Source organism: Microplitis demolitor, chromosome 1, assembly GCF_026212275.2.
Source record: "Microplitis demolitor isolate Queensland-Clemson2020A chromosome 1, iyMicDemo2.1a, whole genome shotgun sequence".
In the NCBI taxonomy this organism is placed as follows: Eukaryota; Metazoa; Arthropoda; class Insecta; order Hymenoptera; family Braconidae; genus Microplitis; species Microplitis demolitor.
In genome coordinates, this window is record NC_068545.1 from 21,714,644 (window position 1) to 21,729,996 (window position 15,353).

Here is a 15,353-nt window from a genome sequence, read left to right on the forward strand (position 1 = left end):
CATATCTGTTCATGAATGATCATGTAGGACCATTTTTCGGATCTGATCAGATATGAGTTTTCATACATAATCATATTCAGTCGGACCTTGTTATATGACGATCACTCTCTTTTTTTTAAAAACCAGGTATCGCGATAGCTTGAAAGAAAAACTAATAGACTTATAACGAGGTCCTACTGTCCAATCATATCTGAGCATTTTTTCGCGGTTTACGAATTGCTTTAAAATATAAGAATTTAAAAAAAATACTCGCAAATGCATTATTATAAATAATTATTGACAGCACTCAATTTATCAAATGTCAAATCGATATATAAATAAACATAACCAACAGAATTAAAAAATTTATTTTAAACGAATGACAATCGAATAGAATAAATTTAGTTACAATAAAAATTCATTATTTTTAAGTCAAAAATATAAGCTTCAGATAAGTAATCACCAACAGATCACATACTAAGACCTTCTCCGGAACACGTTGCATCTTATGGTATAAGTATTATTTCGATCGGTTCAGTAGTTTTCGCAGTATTACCGAACAAAAAAATCGGCTCTCCATTTATTAGTATAGATTATTTTTATTATGCCTATATATATATATATATATATAGTTTGATTATAACATGTCAATATTATTTGACAAGTGTGTTAGTTTCAATTACACACTTGATGTTAACAGGGGTTCGCTCTTACCTCTCTGTTACACTCAAGTCTACGAATGGTACTATCTTTGTTGCACTTGTGCAGTAAATGAAAACTTTGGCCGAGTTTTTCTCTTAAACAAACGAATATTATCAAATAATTGAAGCGCACTTCGCTAGAATAGACAGTAGTGCATTGATGTACATACATTCTGTATTTTATATTTAGAGATTTTGTTCGCAAAAAAAACTCAGCCAAAAATATCTGATAACCCCTGTCAAAGTGTATTTAATACTGACATAATAATGTCATGACCTCAGGAATGTGTTTTTAATTCTTCCAAGTCCTAGCCGATTATGATTCATGATATTTAATAATCTTTAATCGGTTTAAAATTTTTGTTGGCTTAAAAATTTTTTACTAACGCCCTCATAATAAATTTAAAAATAAAATATTTACAATCACCAGGAATAGTTTAATAACTGTGTATTATAAATTTTATATTCATCAACGATTATATGATGAATAAAACATATTTGATGAATTTTATCGAATAGATATCTTCATATATTTTTGTTGTTCCATAATAATGATGCAGCAAATATTTATTGATACGTTGGCATGAGGCTTTATTTTCTGCAGCGAGCAGTCTGCTTATATCCCACTCCTTTCCCGTCAGTTTTTTATCTACTGAGTCGCCACGTCTATATAAATACTCATTCAACATATAATCTTTGATTAAACACTCAACACACCAGTTCCGGTGACTCACTACATTCTATCGCTACAGTAAAGAGTGTCAATAAATAAAAATTATGGTGATTGCTAAAAAATATATAATCGAAAAATATTTCGAAGGCGAACCTCAGCCGACTGATTTAAAATTAGTGGAAGAGGAGTTACCGGCAATTAAGGATGGAGGTAAATCGTTTGAATAAATTTATCTGATTAATAAATTTATATAGATATTTATTTTATTTGCGATAGAATTTTTGGTCGAAGCTGAATATTTATCTGTGGATCCTTACATGAGACGTTACACCATGAGATATCCATTAAAGTCAACGATGATTGGTTTCCAAGTTGGCAAAATAGTTGAATCAAGAAATCCTAATTATCCAGTGGGAAAAAAAATAATGGCGCATTTAGGATGGAGGACTCATACAATTGTTGATGTCAACAGTACCGAAGATCAAGGATTGTTGAATTTTAAGCCTTATATTTTACCAGACTTTGGTGATTTGCCATTATCACTTGCTCTTGGTATGCTAGGAATGCCTGGGTAATCATAATTTTCATTACAACAGTAACAATAATACACTCCTTGAGCTCGAAAACAATGTTGTGAATACATTTTCGAGCTCGTGGACTCAATTTAACTCCACGTGGTGTTCAATTGAGTCCATGTTTAGCACCATTCTTTTTACAGTGTCATAATAATGAATATTTATTATTAATTTGTCCCTATTATAATTAACAGAAATACTGCATACTTTGGATTTACTGAAATTTGTAAGCCAAAAACTGGAGAAACTTTAGTTGTCTCGGGCGCTGCAGGTGCAGTAGGTTCACATGTGGGTCAAATTGGTAAAATTTTAGGTATGAAAGTGATAGGAATTGCTGGCAGTGAAGAAAAATGTAAATGGATTACTAAAGATCTAGGATTTGATTATGCGATAAATTATAAGACGCAAAATGTTGTTGAGGAACTAAAAAAAGCTGCACCTGATGGAATTGATTGTTACTTTGATAATGTAAGATTAAATTAAATTAACATTAATTATATTTAAATACATGGCAACAGTATCTTGATATATAAATTTTAATTAACAGGTGGGTGGAGAAATATCCAGCGCAGTTATTTATCAAATGAATCTTCACGGACGTGTGGCAGTTTGCGGATCAATTTCCGCTTACAATTCCGATCTGAATGCACTACCTAAGTGCACTATTATACAACCACCTGTTGTAACCCAACAATTAAAACTCGAGGGATTCATGGTGATGCGTTGGTTGGATCGTTGGATGGAGGGAATTAAAAAAAATCTTCAATGGATTCAAGAAGGAAAATTGGTTTATCATGAAACTGTAACTGAAGGTTTCGATAAAATGTTTGATGCGTTTGTTGGTATTTTACATGGGGAAAATATTGGAAAAGCTGTCGTTAAAGTCTAATAATTTTTTATTACCAAAGAAAAAAAAACTATTACCAAATTTTTTTACGCCTTCATATTATCTAATTACCAAAAATTATTATTTTATATAGAATACTCTTTATATTTTTATTAATAAAACATTAATTGTTAAAAATATAATTAAATAAATTTACGTTTATTAATTACGTATTCATTTAATTATTTAATGTCAATCGGTTTCACACTAATGAATAAACATAATAAATATTATGAAATAAATAAAAAAAAAAATAAATAATCAAGAAAAAAAATTATTAATTGATAACAATAAAAATCATAATTTTAAGTGTGAAGAGTCACAAAAAAAAAGTCTATAATTGATAATTTGTTATTTTTTAAGTATACAGATAACTAATCTCTTATAAATTAAATCACATGATATTATTCCCCTACTTTATCCGTCTATATATTAATTAAAAAGCATTTTACATGTGTTTACCAATATCGAGAGTGCGTAATAATTTACTATTTAATATTTGAATTTTGAAACATCAAAATGGTTATTGCAAAAAAATATATTATTGTAAAGTACTTTGAAGGAGAACCTAAAGCGAGTGACGTAAAAATAGTAGAACATAAATTACCACCTATTGAAGACGGAGGTATTCAGCCAAAGAAAAAGTTAATGAATAAATAAATAAGTTGTGATTTTTTATTTTTTTTTTTCATAGAATATTTAGTAGAAGCAGAATATTTGTCAGTTGATCCTTATATGAGATATTTTAGCAACAAACTTCCACTTAATTCAACAATGATTGGAGCCCAAGTTGCTAAAATAATAGAATCTAAAAATAAAGATTATCCAGTTGGGAGTCGAGTTGTCGGTCGTATTGGCTGGAGAACTCATACTATTATTAATTTAAAAAACTTTTCAGAAAATAGTGTATTTAATTTAAAGCCTTATATTTTACCTGATCTTGGAGATCTGCCTACGTCTCTTGCTCTAGGTGTTCTAGGGCATCCCGGGTAATTAATTAACTATAAAAATAAATAATAGCATTTAAAATAATTATATAATATGGGAATATATAAAATAATTTATAGGAATACTGCATACTTTGGATTTACTGAAATTTGTAAGCCAAAAACTGGAGAAACTTTAGTTGTCTCGAGTGCTGCTGGTGCAGTGGGTTCACATGTCGGTCAAATTGGTAAAATTTTGGGTATGAAAGTGATAGGAATTGCTGGCAGTGATGAAAAATGTAAATGGATTACTAAAGATTTAGGATTTGATTACGCAATCAATTATAAAACACAAAATGTCATGGAAGAATTAAAAAAAGCTGCATCTGAAGGCATTGATTGTTATTTTGACAATGTATTTATATTTATTATAAATAATAATTATTGCTTTATAATTACCATATAAAATTATCTAATTAATAAAATTAATAGGTAGGCGGAGAAATTTCTAGCACAGTTATGCATCCAATGAATCCTTGTGGCCGAGTTGCTGTCTGCGGTTCAATATCAGCTTACAATGAAGACCCTGATAGTTTACCTAAATGCACTGATTCGTTGACAAGTATTTTAGATAACCAGTTACAAGTAGAAGGTTTTATAACATTACGTTGGATTGATCGGTCACAAGAAGGCTTTGAAAAAAATTTGAAATGGGTTCAAGAAGGAAAACTGGTCTATCGTGAAACAATTACTGAAGGTTTTGATAGAATGTTTGAAGCGTTTGTTGATATGTTAAGAGGAAAGAATTTAGGGAAAGCTATTGTCAAAGTGTAAATAGTTGCAGGGTAGAGGTACCATTTTTTGGTCACACTAGGGCCAGTTTTGGACACCCCTTATTAAAACAAACGATTTAAAACGATTAGAAAGAGAAATTTCTCAATCGAGAGTTACTGAGTCCAAACAGCTTTCCCCACTGAACCAAAGAGTCCATTATAAGCCTCCGTTAAAATTGTCAAAATTATAAACTAAGAATAGAAAAAATAGACAAATTAATGATGAAAATTACTGTCTATATTTCGCGGAGAATTGTAATCATGAATTATATTTAGAGCTTCTGTTACAATTAAAAAATGTAATTGAGCATTAAGTTCATCAATAAAATAATTGTTTTAATTTTTACTGTAATTAATACCGTTATCATTATAATTTTTTGTACTATAATTATTATTAGTGTAAAAAGATAAGTATTTACTTCAGCGCCATAAGCACCAGGAAAAGAAACAGTCGCATATGTAACAAAATGTTCATATGACGTTTAAAATCATACAAAATAAAACAGGCTTATAACGAGTAGTTGAGAACGAAATTAAACGTAAAGTAGTGAGAAGACTGAAATTCTAGGATAAATTTCCCCTGCATACCCTAGACCAGGCTTATGACAGGTAGTCGACTGTAATTTTTTAAATTTCTTTAAAGATATTTTTATCACACTGATACAATGAAATTTTTTTTTAATACCTTTTCATTAATTAAAAAAAAGTATCAAATGTCCCAAAATGGAGCAGTGGCCACAAATGGTCCCTCGACCATAATTATTTAAAATGATTTTTTAAAATTATTATGATATTGACACAAAAAAAAAAAAAAAAAAAAATAAAATTATCGTTTGAACATTTTTAACAACTATTTTTTAAATTTAATATCATTTTACTTAATCATAGATAATTAAATAAAGATCACATAATCTTACTCCCTACTCAGCTATCTTATGCATTGGCTGACATTCGCAGCAGACAACTTGCAGTTGGATAAAGAAATAAAAGTGTAAAATTATAAAAAATGGTTATTGCAAAAAAATATATTCTCTTGAAACATTTTGAAGGAGAGCCCAAATCAACGGATTTAAAAATAGAAGAAGAGGAGTTGCCATCAATAAAAACTGGAGGTACATTTTTATTAATTTATTCGGAATGTTATTGATAGTACGTGTGGAAAAATAAAATTCTTTTATTGAAGAAATTTTAGTTGAAGCGGAATATTTGTCAGTGGATCCTTATATGAGACTGTACATAAAACAACTTCCATTGAACTCTACAATGTTTGGGGTACAGATTGCTCTAATAATTGAATCGAAGAATCAAAATTATCCAGTTGGCAGGAGAATCGTAGGACACTTAGGTTGGAGAACTCACACGATAATAAACATGAGTGATTTTGACGAGAAAAGTTTATTGGAATTGAAGCCAGAATTATTACCGGACTTTGGTGATTTACCATTATCACTTGGTCTCGGTGTGTTAGGTCTTATTGGGTAATTGACAGCAATAATTCTGTAAATATAAATATTATTTTATTATATTTTATTATTCAAAGGTATTTTAAAGATTTATAAATTAAATATGTTTTTAAATTATTATAAATATGTATTTGATATAAATTCTAGTCATACGGCGTATCTTGGATTTACGGAAATTTGTGAACCGAAGGCAGGAGAAACTTTGGTTGTATCGGGAGCAGCAGGAGCTGTAGGCTCTCATGTTGGTCAAATAGGAAAAATTTTAGGTATGAAAGTCATAGGAATTGCTGGCAGTGATGCTAAATGCCAGTGGATTATTGATGATTTAGGATTCGATCATGCAATTAATTACAAAACCCAAGACGTTGCGGCTCAACTGAAAAAAGTTGCACCCCAAGGAATTGATTGTTACTTTGATAATGTAAAGAATAATTCATATTTTTTTTTGTTTTGTTAATTTAAATTGGTAATTATTTAGTATCAAAATGTACACTGTAAAAAATTTTTGGACTCGGTGTAAAAATTACACCAAATATCGTGTTAAATTTAGGCGGTGTCATTTAAAAATTTCTACACCATCAAGCGAGTAATTTTGTAATTTATGATCATTTTACGTTTAGGAAAAATAATCATAAAAATATTTAAATGTTCAAAATACTATTTAATATCTAAATAAAATTTATATATATTTACAGTTATTGACTAAGTAGTTAAGAATGTTTAATATCATTTGTTGCTCATTAATTAAAATTATAAAGAACAACACGAAATGGTGTAAAAAAGTAGATTACATCGTGTAAAAATTACAGATGGATAATTTACTCCTAACATTTTTTTACACCATCATCTCTCACTGCAAGGCTATCTAAAGTTCTCGGGTCCATTTTTACACTAAAATTTTTTTACAGTGTATACATTAACTGTGTTATTATTTGATGTAGGTGGGTGGTGAAATATCGAGCGCAGTCATTTACCAAATGAATCCATACGGGCGTGTCTCTGTGTGCGGTTCTATCTCAGCATACAATGCTAATCCTGATTCTTTGCCCAAGTGTACTGTCATTCAACCGGCTATGGTAACACAACAATTAAAAATAGAAGGATTTCTCATGTTGAGGTGGAAAAATCGATCAATGGAGGCATTTGAAAAAAATCTCCAGTGGATCCGCCAAGGGAAACTCGTATACCGAGAAACTGTAACAGAAGGTTTTGAAAATATGTTTAGTGCATTTCTTGATATGCTCCGAGGAGGAAATTTCGGAAAAGCTGTTGTCAAAGTATAAATAATCAAGTAGTTTAAAATTTACCATCATTTTTTTTCTGACATCGATGACAAAAATAAATATAACAAATAAATCTAATCAGTTGTCACATAAATTTGGTAGTTCATCAAACACATTTATTAAATCTTCCTTTCCAATCTTAACATCATCAGTTTCTTTATCATCCGTCAAAACTGTTTGAAAATCTTGTGGTATAAAAATTTTGCCACTTGAATTAAATAAAACATCATCAGCAGATATATTTTTCTGCAAAGTTATCCATCTAATAGCAGTATCTTTCTTTACACATTTTCTATAACAAATACAATGAATATGTTGTAATTTCTCATAAGTTATTCTCATAAATCCCAATTTAGCCAGTACCCATCTCCACGATTTCATTATTTTAGCATTCGCATTGACGTGTTTTGAATCAGGAGTTATTATTATCAGTAACCCCGAGTCTTTTAGCAGCTCATAAGCCTTCTCGCAGCATCTGAACCTCTGCTCTGGACACGGAAAGTACTCAAGTAGCAGCGAAAAAATACAGACATCAAATGATTTCTTTTCAAACTCCACTATCCCTTTCTTCTCATTACTCAGTGTCTTATCTCCAATGTCAACATTCAAAAAATCGCACTGCAGCACCTGGTCATTTGCAGGTACTAAATCAATGGCCGTAACATCCAGGCTATCATCATCAGCAAAAGGATTGTAGCAGCTACCAACGTCCAGCGTTTTTATTTTTATCACTTCCTTATCTAATTCGCTGCCTTTACGATTATTTTTACTCAATAATTCTTCAGGTGTATCATTAAATTCATCAAGATTTAATTTTTTCATAATATCTATCTCACGTTCGTTATATTTATCTTTGCCTCCGTTTAAAAAATACTCATGACATTTATTTTTAATCCAACGTATGCGACAATTACTTTTATCTGTCACTTGTTTATTATTGTTATTAATATTCCAGTGATTTGTTGCTAATTCTTGCATTGACGCAGCATAGTTCTGTTGATTAAAATTTCATTGCATGAAAATAAATAAAAATCTATAGGAAAACCATGGGAAGGTGGACAGTAATTTAAAAATTATAATTTAATTTTGACCATAAATTGGACCTTCTTCCCTTTATTGGGACCAGTAACTTGAACAAGTTCTTGTAAATTCTATTGTCTAGTAGACGATAGAATTTAGATGATCAAGGTAGGATGTGATCATATTTGTGATTGGTTGTACCATGGGATTGTAACATTAATAGTTTATTTGTATGAGCGTGAATTTAGCAGGCATCAAACAAATTTAAAGTTATAAATAAATTGAGTAAATAATTAAATAATAACATTTATTAAAAAATGCATTTATTAAATTAAAAATTTTTTAAAATTTTATTTCATTAATTATTTACTCTATTTACTAATAATTTTAAATTTGTCTGATGTCTGCTACATTAACACTCATTTTATTTATTTATTTATTGATAAGTCAAAAAGTAGCCTAAAAACTGATATCTTATAGATGTCACAAAGGCAAGTGTGCTACCTGGGATATTTTATGAGTGTGAATGTAGCAGACATCAGACAAATTTTAAATTATTTACTCTATTTATTTATAACTTTAAATTTATCTGATGTCTGCTACATTCAAACTCGTGCATATTTCTAGTTTTTTAATGAAATTATTAAAAGAAATCCAAAAATTTTTGTCTGCTAATTTTAGGATCATAAATTTATAGTCTAACCTGTAAATCATCAGTTCTAGCAAGATGACGTGCCCAAGCTTCATTAGATCCATATTTATGATAATCTTCTCTCAAACGATTATGAGTATCTTTAATTAACGTTGCTAATTTTTTATGTTCCTCACTTGCCATATTAATTAATTATTTAATCACTAATTATCTTCATTAAATTTAATTCACTTCCAGCTTTATCAGTCAGCTCTTCTCCAGTCTCCATATGTCAGCTGCAATGAAATTTTAAATTTTCCCGCCAATGATTTGAATCGTCACGTGGCCAAATCAATGTAACAATTAATTTATTTATAAGATAATTATTTATTTATTCAATTAACAAGTAGTACATACGCATTAATTAATAAAAATAATTATCAAACTGTTCTGAATATTTTTTTCGTGCAATTACATTTAAAATAATTGTTTTGTATTTTAAATTTACAACGCATCGTTTCCGTAAGTTATCTTTCTTTCCGAAGTTTCTCTTTTTCTGCTGTGTCTCACAAGCACGAGGTAAAATATTAACAATTATTTTATTTATTGTAATTATTATATTTATAATTAAAAATAATTACTTTAATTACATATTTATTATGTATTTTTATAAACTTACAATAATTTTTGTTTTTATGATGAGAATATTATGAGAAATATCTATTTCTTAAAGCATGTGTCAATTTTAACCTCCAATTTATATCAATCAATTTATTATTTTGGTGCAAATATTTTAAAATAATGTAAAGTTTATTTGCGCATCCAAAATTTTTGATAAAAAATTTTTCATTTCATTAATAATGTGAATAAATTTATTTAAAATTTAATTAAACTTGAAAACAAGTAGATTCTAACCTAAATTATGTGATAATCATAAACGATCCTGAGGTTAATAGACATTTAATAATTTTCACGTAGAAAATTAAAAAAACCATAGATGCAACTTTTATTAAATTTATCATTTTTAAAAAAATCCAAAAATTACTAGACGTCGGTTAACTTTTAAGTGAATGAAGCAGATTATCAAATTTAAATAAATAAATTAATTAGAATAATTGAATTTTAAAAAATGCGCGTTGATTTTTCAAATATTTAAATACGCATTTTTTAATTCTTATCCTAGTTTTATTTTATTTATTTACTTCAAAATTTAAAAAATTGGCACTAGTCAATTACATTCATGCTCATGGTAGACATCAATATCATGATTATAAAATAATAAAAATAAAATTACTAATTACAGGTCATCATGTCGTCGCATTTGAACTGGATGATCATCCGCAACAACAATGCTTTCCTTCTTAAGAAGAGAAACATTAGCAAACCTTTTTCAACGGTAATTATATCTACTTATAATATCTAGTAGAGCAGATGTACCATTTATGGCTACCGCTCCATTTTTGGACATTTAATACTTGATTTTAATTTATAAAAAAATCTAATATAAAATTAAAATTTTAATAGTATCTTCTAAAAATTAATAATGTCATTGCGTCTGTCACAAATTATTTTATTCAAATTTTTCAAGTATCCAAAACGGTACCTCGACTCTATATATAACTTATAATAGTGTAAGATAAAAAAAAAACTTGAGACAATGAATTAATTCATTATTATTAAATTTAGGAGCCAAATAATTTAACCAACTTGAGTAGCTACCGGTACTCTGGATTGGTACACCGTAAAACTGTTGGAATCGTCGATACTCCAGACAAAAAAGGATTCACAGTTGTTTACAAGAAACCTAAGGCTGCCACCAAGCCAGCTAAAGCTACCATTAGACAAACAATGAAAGCTGGAGCACGTCGTTCTCTTTACAAGTTAAAGAACTTGCTATCATGCAATAAATACCGTCGTGATCTCATCAAGGTTCGAATTAATTACAATATATATCGCGTCACTAATTCCAAATGAACTTATATTTTTTCTACGCCCTTTTGACAGTCATTAAGTTTTAAATCAAATGAGCCTATAATTTTTTTTTCATTGCCAATCATATTGCAGACTCATTTTATATCTAAAAATTACTCAAATTCAAATTTTTTTTCCAAATTTTCAACTTAAGTATAAATCTACAATATGATCAGCAATTCAGAAAAAAAAGTTATACGCTCTTTTGGTATTAAACTTAGTAACTAATGTCAGAAAAGCGTACAAAAATATAATCCCTTTAGGAATTAATGACACGATATATTTTTACTCACAATTTGATTAAGATGGATTACAAATTTATTTAATTTCAATAATTACAGCCAGCTCTCCGTCGTGCAAGTGCTGTCATCCGATCACAAAAGCCACTTCCCGCAAAGAAGACCCGTGCACCTAAAAAAGCTGATTAAAACTGCTAATTTTATTAATAATAAATATTTCAAACTAATTTTCAACCAAACATTCAATAATAGTAAAACAAAAATAATTAATCTATTAATTAATAATGATAAGTTTTTTATTCTATTAATTCTATTAATGTAGAATATATTTTATTCTATTATTCTACTAATATAGCTTCATTAATATCCGTAAATTTTAATTATTATTGTTTTATTATTAAATGAATTTTGTTCTTTTTTTTTTTTAAATAATTAGTATTTAGTTCTTAGTCGTAAGTTAATTAATTAGATTTTAAGTACAGCAATTAATATAGGAAATAAGGTAATTATTTTTTTTTTTAAATTCAATTTTAAACTACTGGTTTATTTATCAATTTTTCTATTTTGTAGGTCACTTTGAGTTGGAAAGACACTCGAAAGTTAAGATCCATTTTTTTAGATATTGGAAAACAATAGAAATTGATAACAATCGAAGTATAATCAATGCCAACACCGAATATTATTAATGGTAATTATTGAACATTAATTTTATTTTATTTAGTTAATTAACATAGTTACATGATGAAACTTATTACCACCAAGATCTCTGAGTGCCGTGATTATATTTAGTATTTGCTAACTGACCAAAATTTAACATTCAATTAATTAATTGAATTGAATAATACTTTTTATTAATAAACTAAATTTTATTTTTACAGATTCAATGGATCAGGAAATCTTGTCAAACTGTTGCTATTTTACCATTGGTAAGTTGATTTTTTTTTCTTATATAATGCTTCTCAGTTACACATGATGAAATTTTAGCCACCAAGATCTATGAGTGCCGTGATTATTATTAGTATTTGCTAATCTGATTAAGAATAAAAATATAATTTATTGAATAATGATAACTATATTTTGTAATTAATAAAGTAATTTATTATTTTACAGATATACTGAACAGAACACGTCCGGAAAAGACAATCATATACATTATATTTCGGTAAGCTGAAATTTTTATTTCCTCAACTTTTTCTAATTTCAGTTTATATATTTATTTATGATGAAACTTTTTACCACCAAGATCTCTGAGTGCCGTGATTATATTTAGTATTTGCTAGCTGATTAAAATTGAATACTAAATTAATTAGTCTAATTGAATATAACTTTTTATTAATAAACTAAATTTTATTTTTACAGATTCAATGGATCAGGAAATCTTGTCAAACTGTTGCTATTTTATCATTGGTAAGTTGAATTTTTTTTCTTATATAATGCTTCTCAGTTACACATGATGAAATTTTAGCCACCAAGATCGATGAGTGCCGTGATTATTATTAGTATTTGCTAATCTGATTAAGAATAAAAATATAATTTATTGAATAATGATAACTATATTTTGTAATTAATAAAGTAATTTATTATTTTACAGATATACTGAACAGAACACTTCCGGAAAAGACAATCATATACATTATATTTCGGTAAGCTGAAATTTTTATTTCCTCAACTTTTTCTAATTTCAGTTTATATATTTATTTATGATGAAACTTTTTACCACCAAGATCTCTGAGTGCCGTGATTATATTTAGTATTTGCTAGCTGATTAAAATTTAATACTAAATTAATTAGTCTAATTCAACATGACTTTTTATTAATAAAATTAATTTTGTTTTTACAGATTCAATAAATCAGGAAATCCTGTCAAACTTTGATATGATCATTATTTTATTATGGGTAAGTTGAATTTTTTTTTTCTTTATATATAACTTCTTATTTATGCATGATGAAATTTTAGCCACCAAGATCTATGAGTGCCGTGATTATTATTCGTATTTGCTAATCTGATTAAAATAAAAAATTCAATTTAATGAGTAATAATAATTATATTGTTTAATTACTAAAGTAATTTTTATTTTACAGATATAATTAACTAGGCACCACAGGAAAACAATCACATACATTTTATAACTGTAAGTTAAAAATTTTTTTCTCCTCATTCTAATTATATTTATATATGATGAAACTTTTCACCATCAAGATCTCTGAGTGCCGTGATTATATTCAGTATTTGCTAGCTGATTAAAATAAACTCCAAGCTCATTAAATTAATGATTAAACAATCGTATAATTAATATAAAACTTTATTTGTTACAGATAATAATCACCAGGAAATGTAACTCGAGAACAAAATTTTATTAAGGTAATTTAAGTATTTTATATCATAATTATTAATATTGTATTTACTTATGATGAAATATATAACCACCAAGATCGCTGATTGCCGTGATTATACTTAGTATTTGCTAATCTGACTAGTAATTACTATTGTCTAAAGTAATGAGCAATGGAAAAAACGTGAAAGTGAAAGTAATTTTTTTTTTTTTTTATGTTACAGATTCGACAATTGAATAAGAAATGTCCATAAAAAAACTAGTAATAATTATGCAGGTACGATATACCTTGTTAATATAATAAGATTATAAATTAAAATTTTTATTTTATTACTATGATGATATAAGCAACCACCAAGATCTCTGAATGCCATGATCTTATATTTGCTACTTCTGAAAACAATGTCTCATTGCATCTACTTATATATTCATAACGACGTATAATTGTATGACGAGTATACTAAATAGACAAAATTATTTATGTGCAGATTTCAATCGGTGTCACAGAAGGCAAATTTATTACACAGAAAAAAAAGAATTTATCACCGCAAAAAAAATTTTGCATTATCAATTAAAAAAAAAATTTCTTAGGATTAGAAAAAAATTTCTTACCGAAAAAAAATTGTTTTCATCACAAGAAAATTTTTATTTTCAATTCAACCGGATGTAAAATTTTGCAAAATTAGTTGATGAGCTGCGAACGTCACGTTTCCTTAGATCCTTCAACCCCCCTTGTCACTGTAAGCGACTCCACTCCTCCATAAGTGCGAATGTATTTTATGAACGGGCCCTAATGCAGAAAATTTTTTTGGAGCGAGTAAAAATTTTTGAACCAAGAAATCCTTTTTTTTATATGTAACTCATCTGTCATGGTAAGTCAACGTTTAGTATTTTTTCTTTATTATTATTATTATTTAATTAAAAAATTATTCATTAAATAAATAAAAAAAAAACTATGATCATTAACAAACAATAAAATAAAGTTTTATTTAACGGCAATGATTGATTATTTATTGAACTGACTTATATCATTATATTTTAAAGTAAATAAATATTTCCAATGATTTAATATTACTACATATGGTCAGGGAATTTTTTAATTATTTTACTTGAATACCTGTAAAAGTAAGAGAATGTTAGTTACAAAAATCTGTGGTCACCATGCGTTATGAGCGTTTTGCTTACAGTACACTATTCAAATTTTAGGATGTCGTAGTGAAAGCGAGACACTAAAAAACACAGGAATGCTGAAGGGTCAAAATCGATTATACTTCATTTCCTATTTTTTGAATCTTGCAATATTATATTTTATTTTAAATGGCTTTTTTCATATGAGTGATAATAGTTTACAAACATTGTTTGTATGATTAGCACGATTATTGCCAATTGCACTTTAAATTAAAAAATATTTACATTTTTTTTTTATTTTTTATGAATCATATGATAGCATTATTAACTAATTATTTACTTATTTATTTATTGTTGCAGGTTCAAAGGATTAATTGCATTGAAAAAAATTTCCTAGGTTTATTCCCGTTGAATAATTAATTTTATCAATTCTTGAAAATATAAAAAAAATACGTCTGTTATTAAAACTTATTTTTATTCTAAAATATATTATTTCCAAATAAAGAATAAATCATATATTATATTTTTATGTTTGTGTTTTTTTATCTTATTAGAGTAATCTTTTGAGTTTATTTACATAAAAATTTTACATATCCTAAGTGTGGAAAAACCCAACGATCTGGAAATTTTGACGGCTCTTTATTTTATTTAACATCGCTAGCATTTTTTTCATCAGAATTTTTCTTAATAATTTATAACCAATTAAATTCTT

The 15,353-nt window shown here is 27.5% G+C and overlaps 5 protein-coding genes and 1 long non-coding RNA gene across 7 annotated transcripts; 5 read left to right on the plus strand and 1 right to left on the minus strand.

Moving 5' to 3' along the window:
• The first annotated feature begins 1,336 nt into the window (after positions 1-1,336).
• On the plus strand, positions 1,337-2,980 carry LOC103576436 (prostaglandin reductase 1). The gene is made up of 4 exons (XM_008556649.3): positions 1,337-1,563; positions 1,630-1,924; positions 2,123-2,396; positions 2,476-2,980. Exons 1-4 carry the CDS (start codon positions 1,458-1,460, stop codon positions 2,815-2,817), a joined length of 1,017 nt encoding a protein of 338 aa, XP_008554871.1. The 5' UTR covers positions 1,337-1,457; the 3' UTR covers positions 2,818-2,980.
• A 276-nt stretch (positions 2,981-3,256) lies between these two features.
• LOC103576435 (prostaglandin reductase 1) lies at positions 3,257-5,554 on the plus strand. Of its 2 annotated transcripts, XR_008404571.1 has the most exons (5): positions 3,257-3,439; positions 3,509-3,803; positions 3,882-4,155; positions 4,233-5,182; positions 5,502-5,554. XR_008404571.1 is itself a non-coding variant. In XM_008556647.3 (4 exons), the coding sequence occupies exons 1-4, from the start codon at positions 3,334-3,336 to the stop codon at positions 4,572-4,574; spliced, it is 1,017 nt and encodes a 338-aa protein (XP_008554869.1). In that variant the 5' UTR covers positions 3,257-3,333; the 3' UTR covers positions 4,575-5,303. The 2 variants fall into 2 exon arrangements, 1 of the variants encoding a protein (XP_008554869.1); XM_008556647.3 differs by lacking the exon at positions 5,502-5,554 and having other exon boundaries at positions 4,233-5,303.
• A 25-nt stretch (positions 5,555-5,579) lies between these two features.
• Positions 5,580-7,319, plus strand: LOC103576433 (prostaglandin reductase 1-like). Its single transcript, XM_014440716.2, has 4 exons — positions 5,580-5,685; positions 5,757-6,051; positions 6,184-6,457; positions 6,978-7,319. Exons 1-4 carry the CDS (start codon positions 5,580-5,582, stop codon positions 7,317-7,319), a joined length of 1,017 nt encoding a protein of 338 aa, XP_014296202.1.
• On the minus strand, positions 7,142-9,344 carry LOC103576434 (S-adenosylmethionine sensor upstream of mTORC1). The gene is made up of 3 exons (XM_008556646.3): positions 9,043-9,344; positions 7,344-8,312; positions 7,142-7,230 (listed from the first exon to the last, which is right to left on the minus strand). The coding sequence occupies exons 1-2, from the start codon at positions 9,172-9,174 to the stop codon at positions 7,398-7,400; spliced, it is 1,047 nt and encodes a 348-aa protein (XP_008554868.1). The 5' UTR covers positions 9,175-9,344; the 3' UTR covers positions 7,142-7,230; positions 7,344-7,397.
• A 111-nt stretch (positions 9,345-9,455) lies between these two features.
• Positions 9,456-11,407, plus strand: LOC103576431 (60S ribosomal protein L28). Its single transcript, XM_008556644.2, has 4 exons — positions 9,456-9,549; positions 10,274-10,366; positions 10,657-10,899; positions 11,283-11,407. The coding sequence occupies exons 2-4, from the start codon at positions 10,280-10,282 to the stop codon at positions 11,367-11,369; spliced, it is 417 nt and encodes a 138-aa protein (XP_008554866.1). The 5' UTR covers positions 9,456-9,549; positions 10,274-10,279; the 3' UTR covers positions 11,370-11,407.
• Positions 11,408-13,319: 1,912 nt separating this feature from the next.
• Positions 13,320-15,170, plus strand: LOC128669018 (uncharacterized). The gene is made up of 4 exons (XR_008404573.1): positions 13,320-13,542; positions 13,738-13,790; positions 14,002-14,385; positions 15,002-15,170. It is a non-coding gene; the product is annotated as an uncharacterized LOC128669018 (long non-coding RNA).
• The last annotated feature ends 183 nt before the right edge of the window (positions 15,171-15,353 follow it).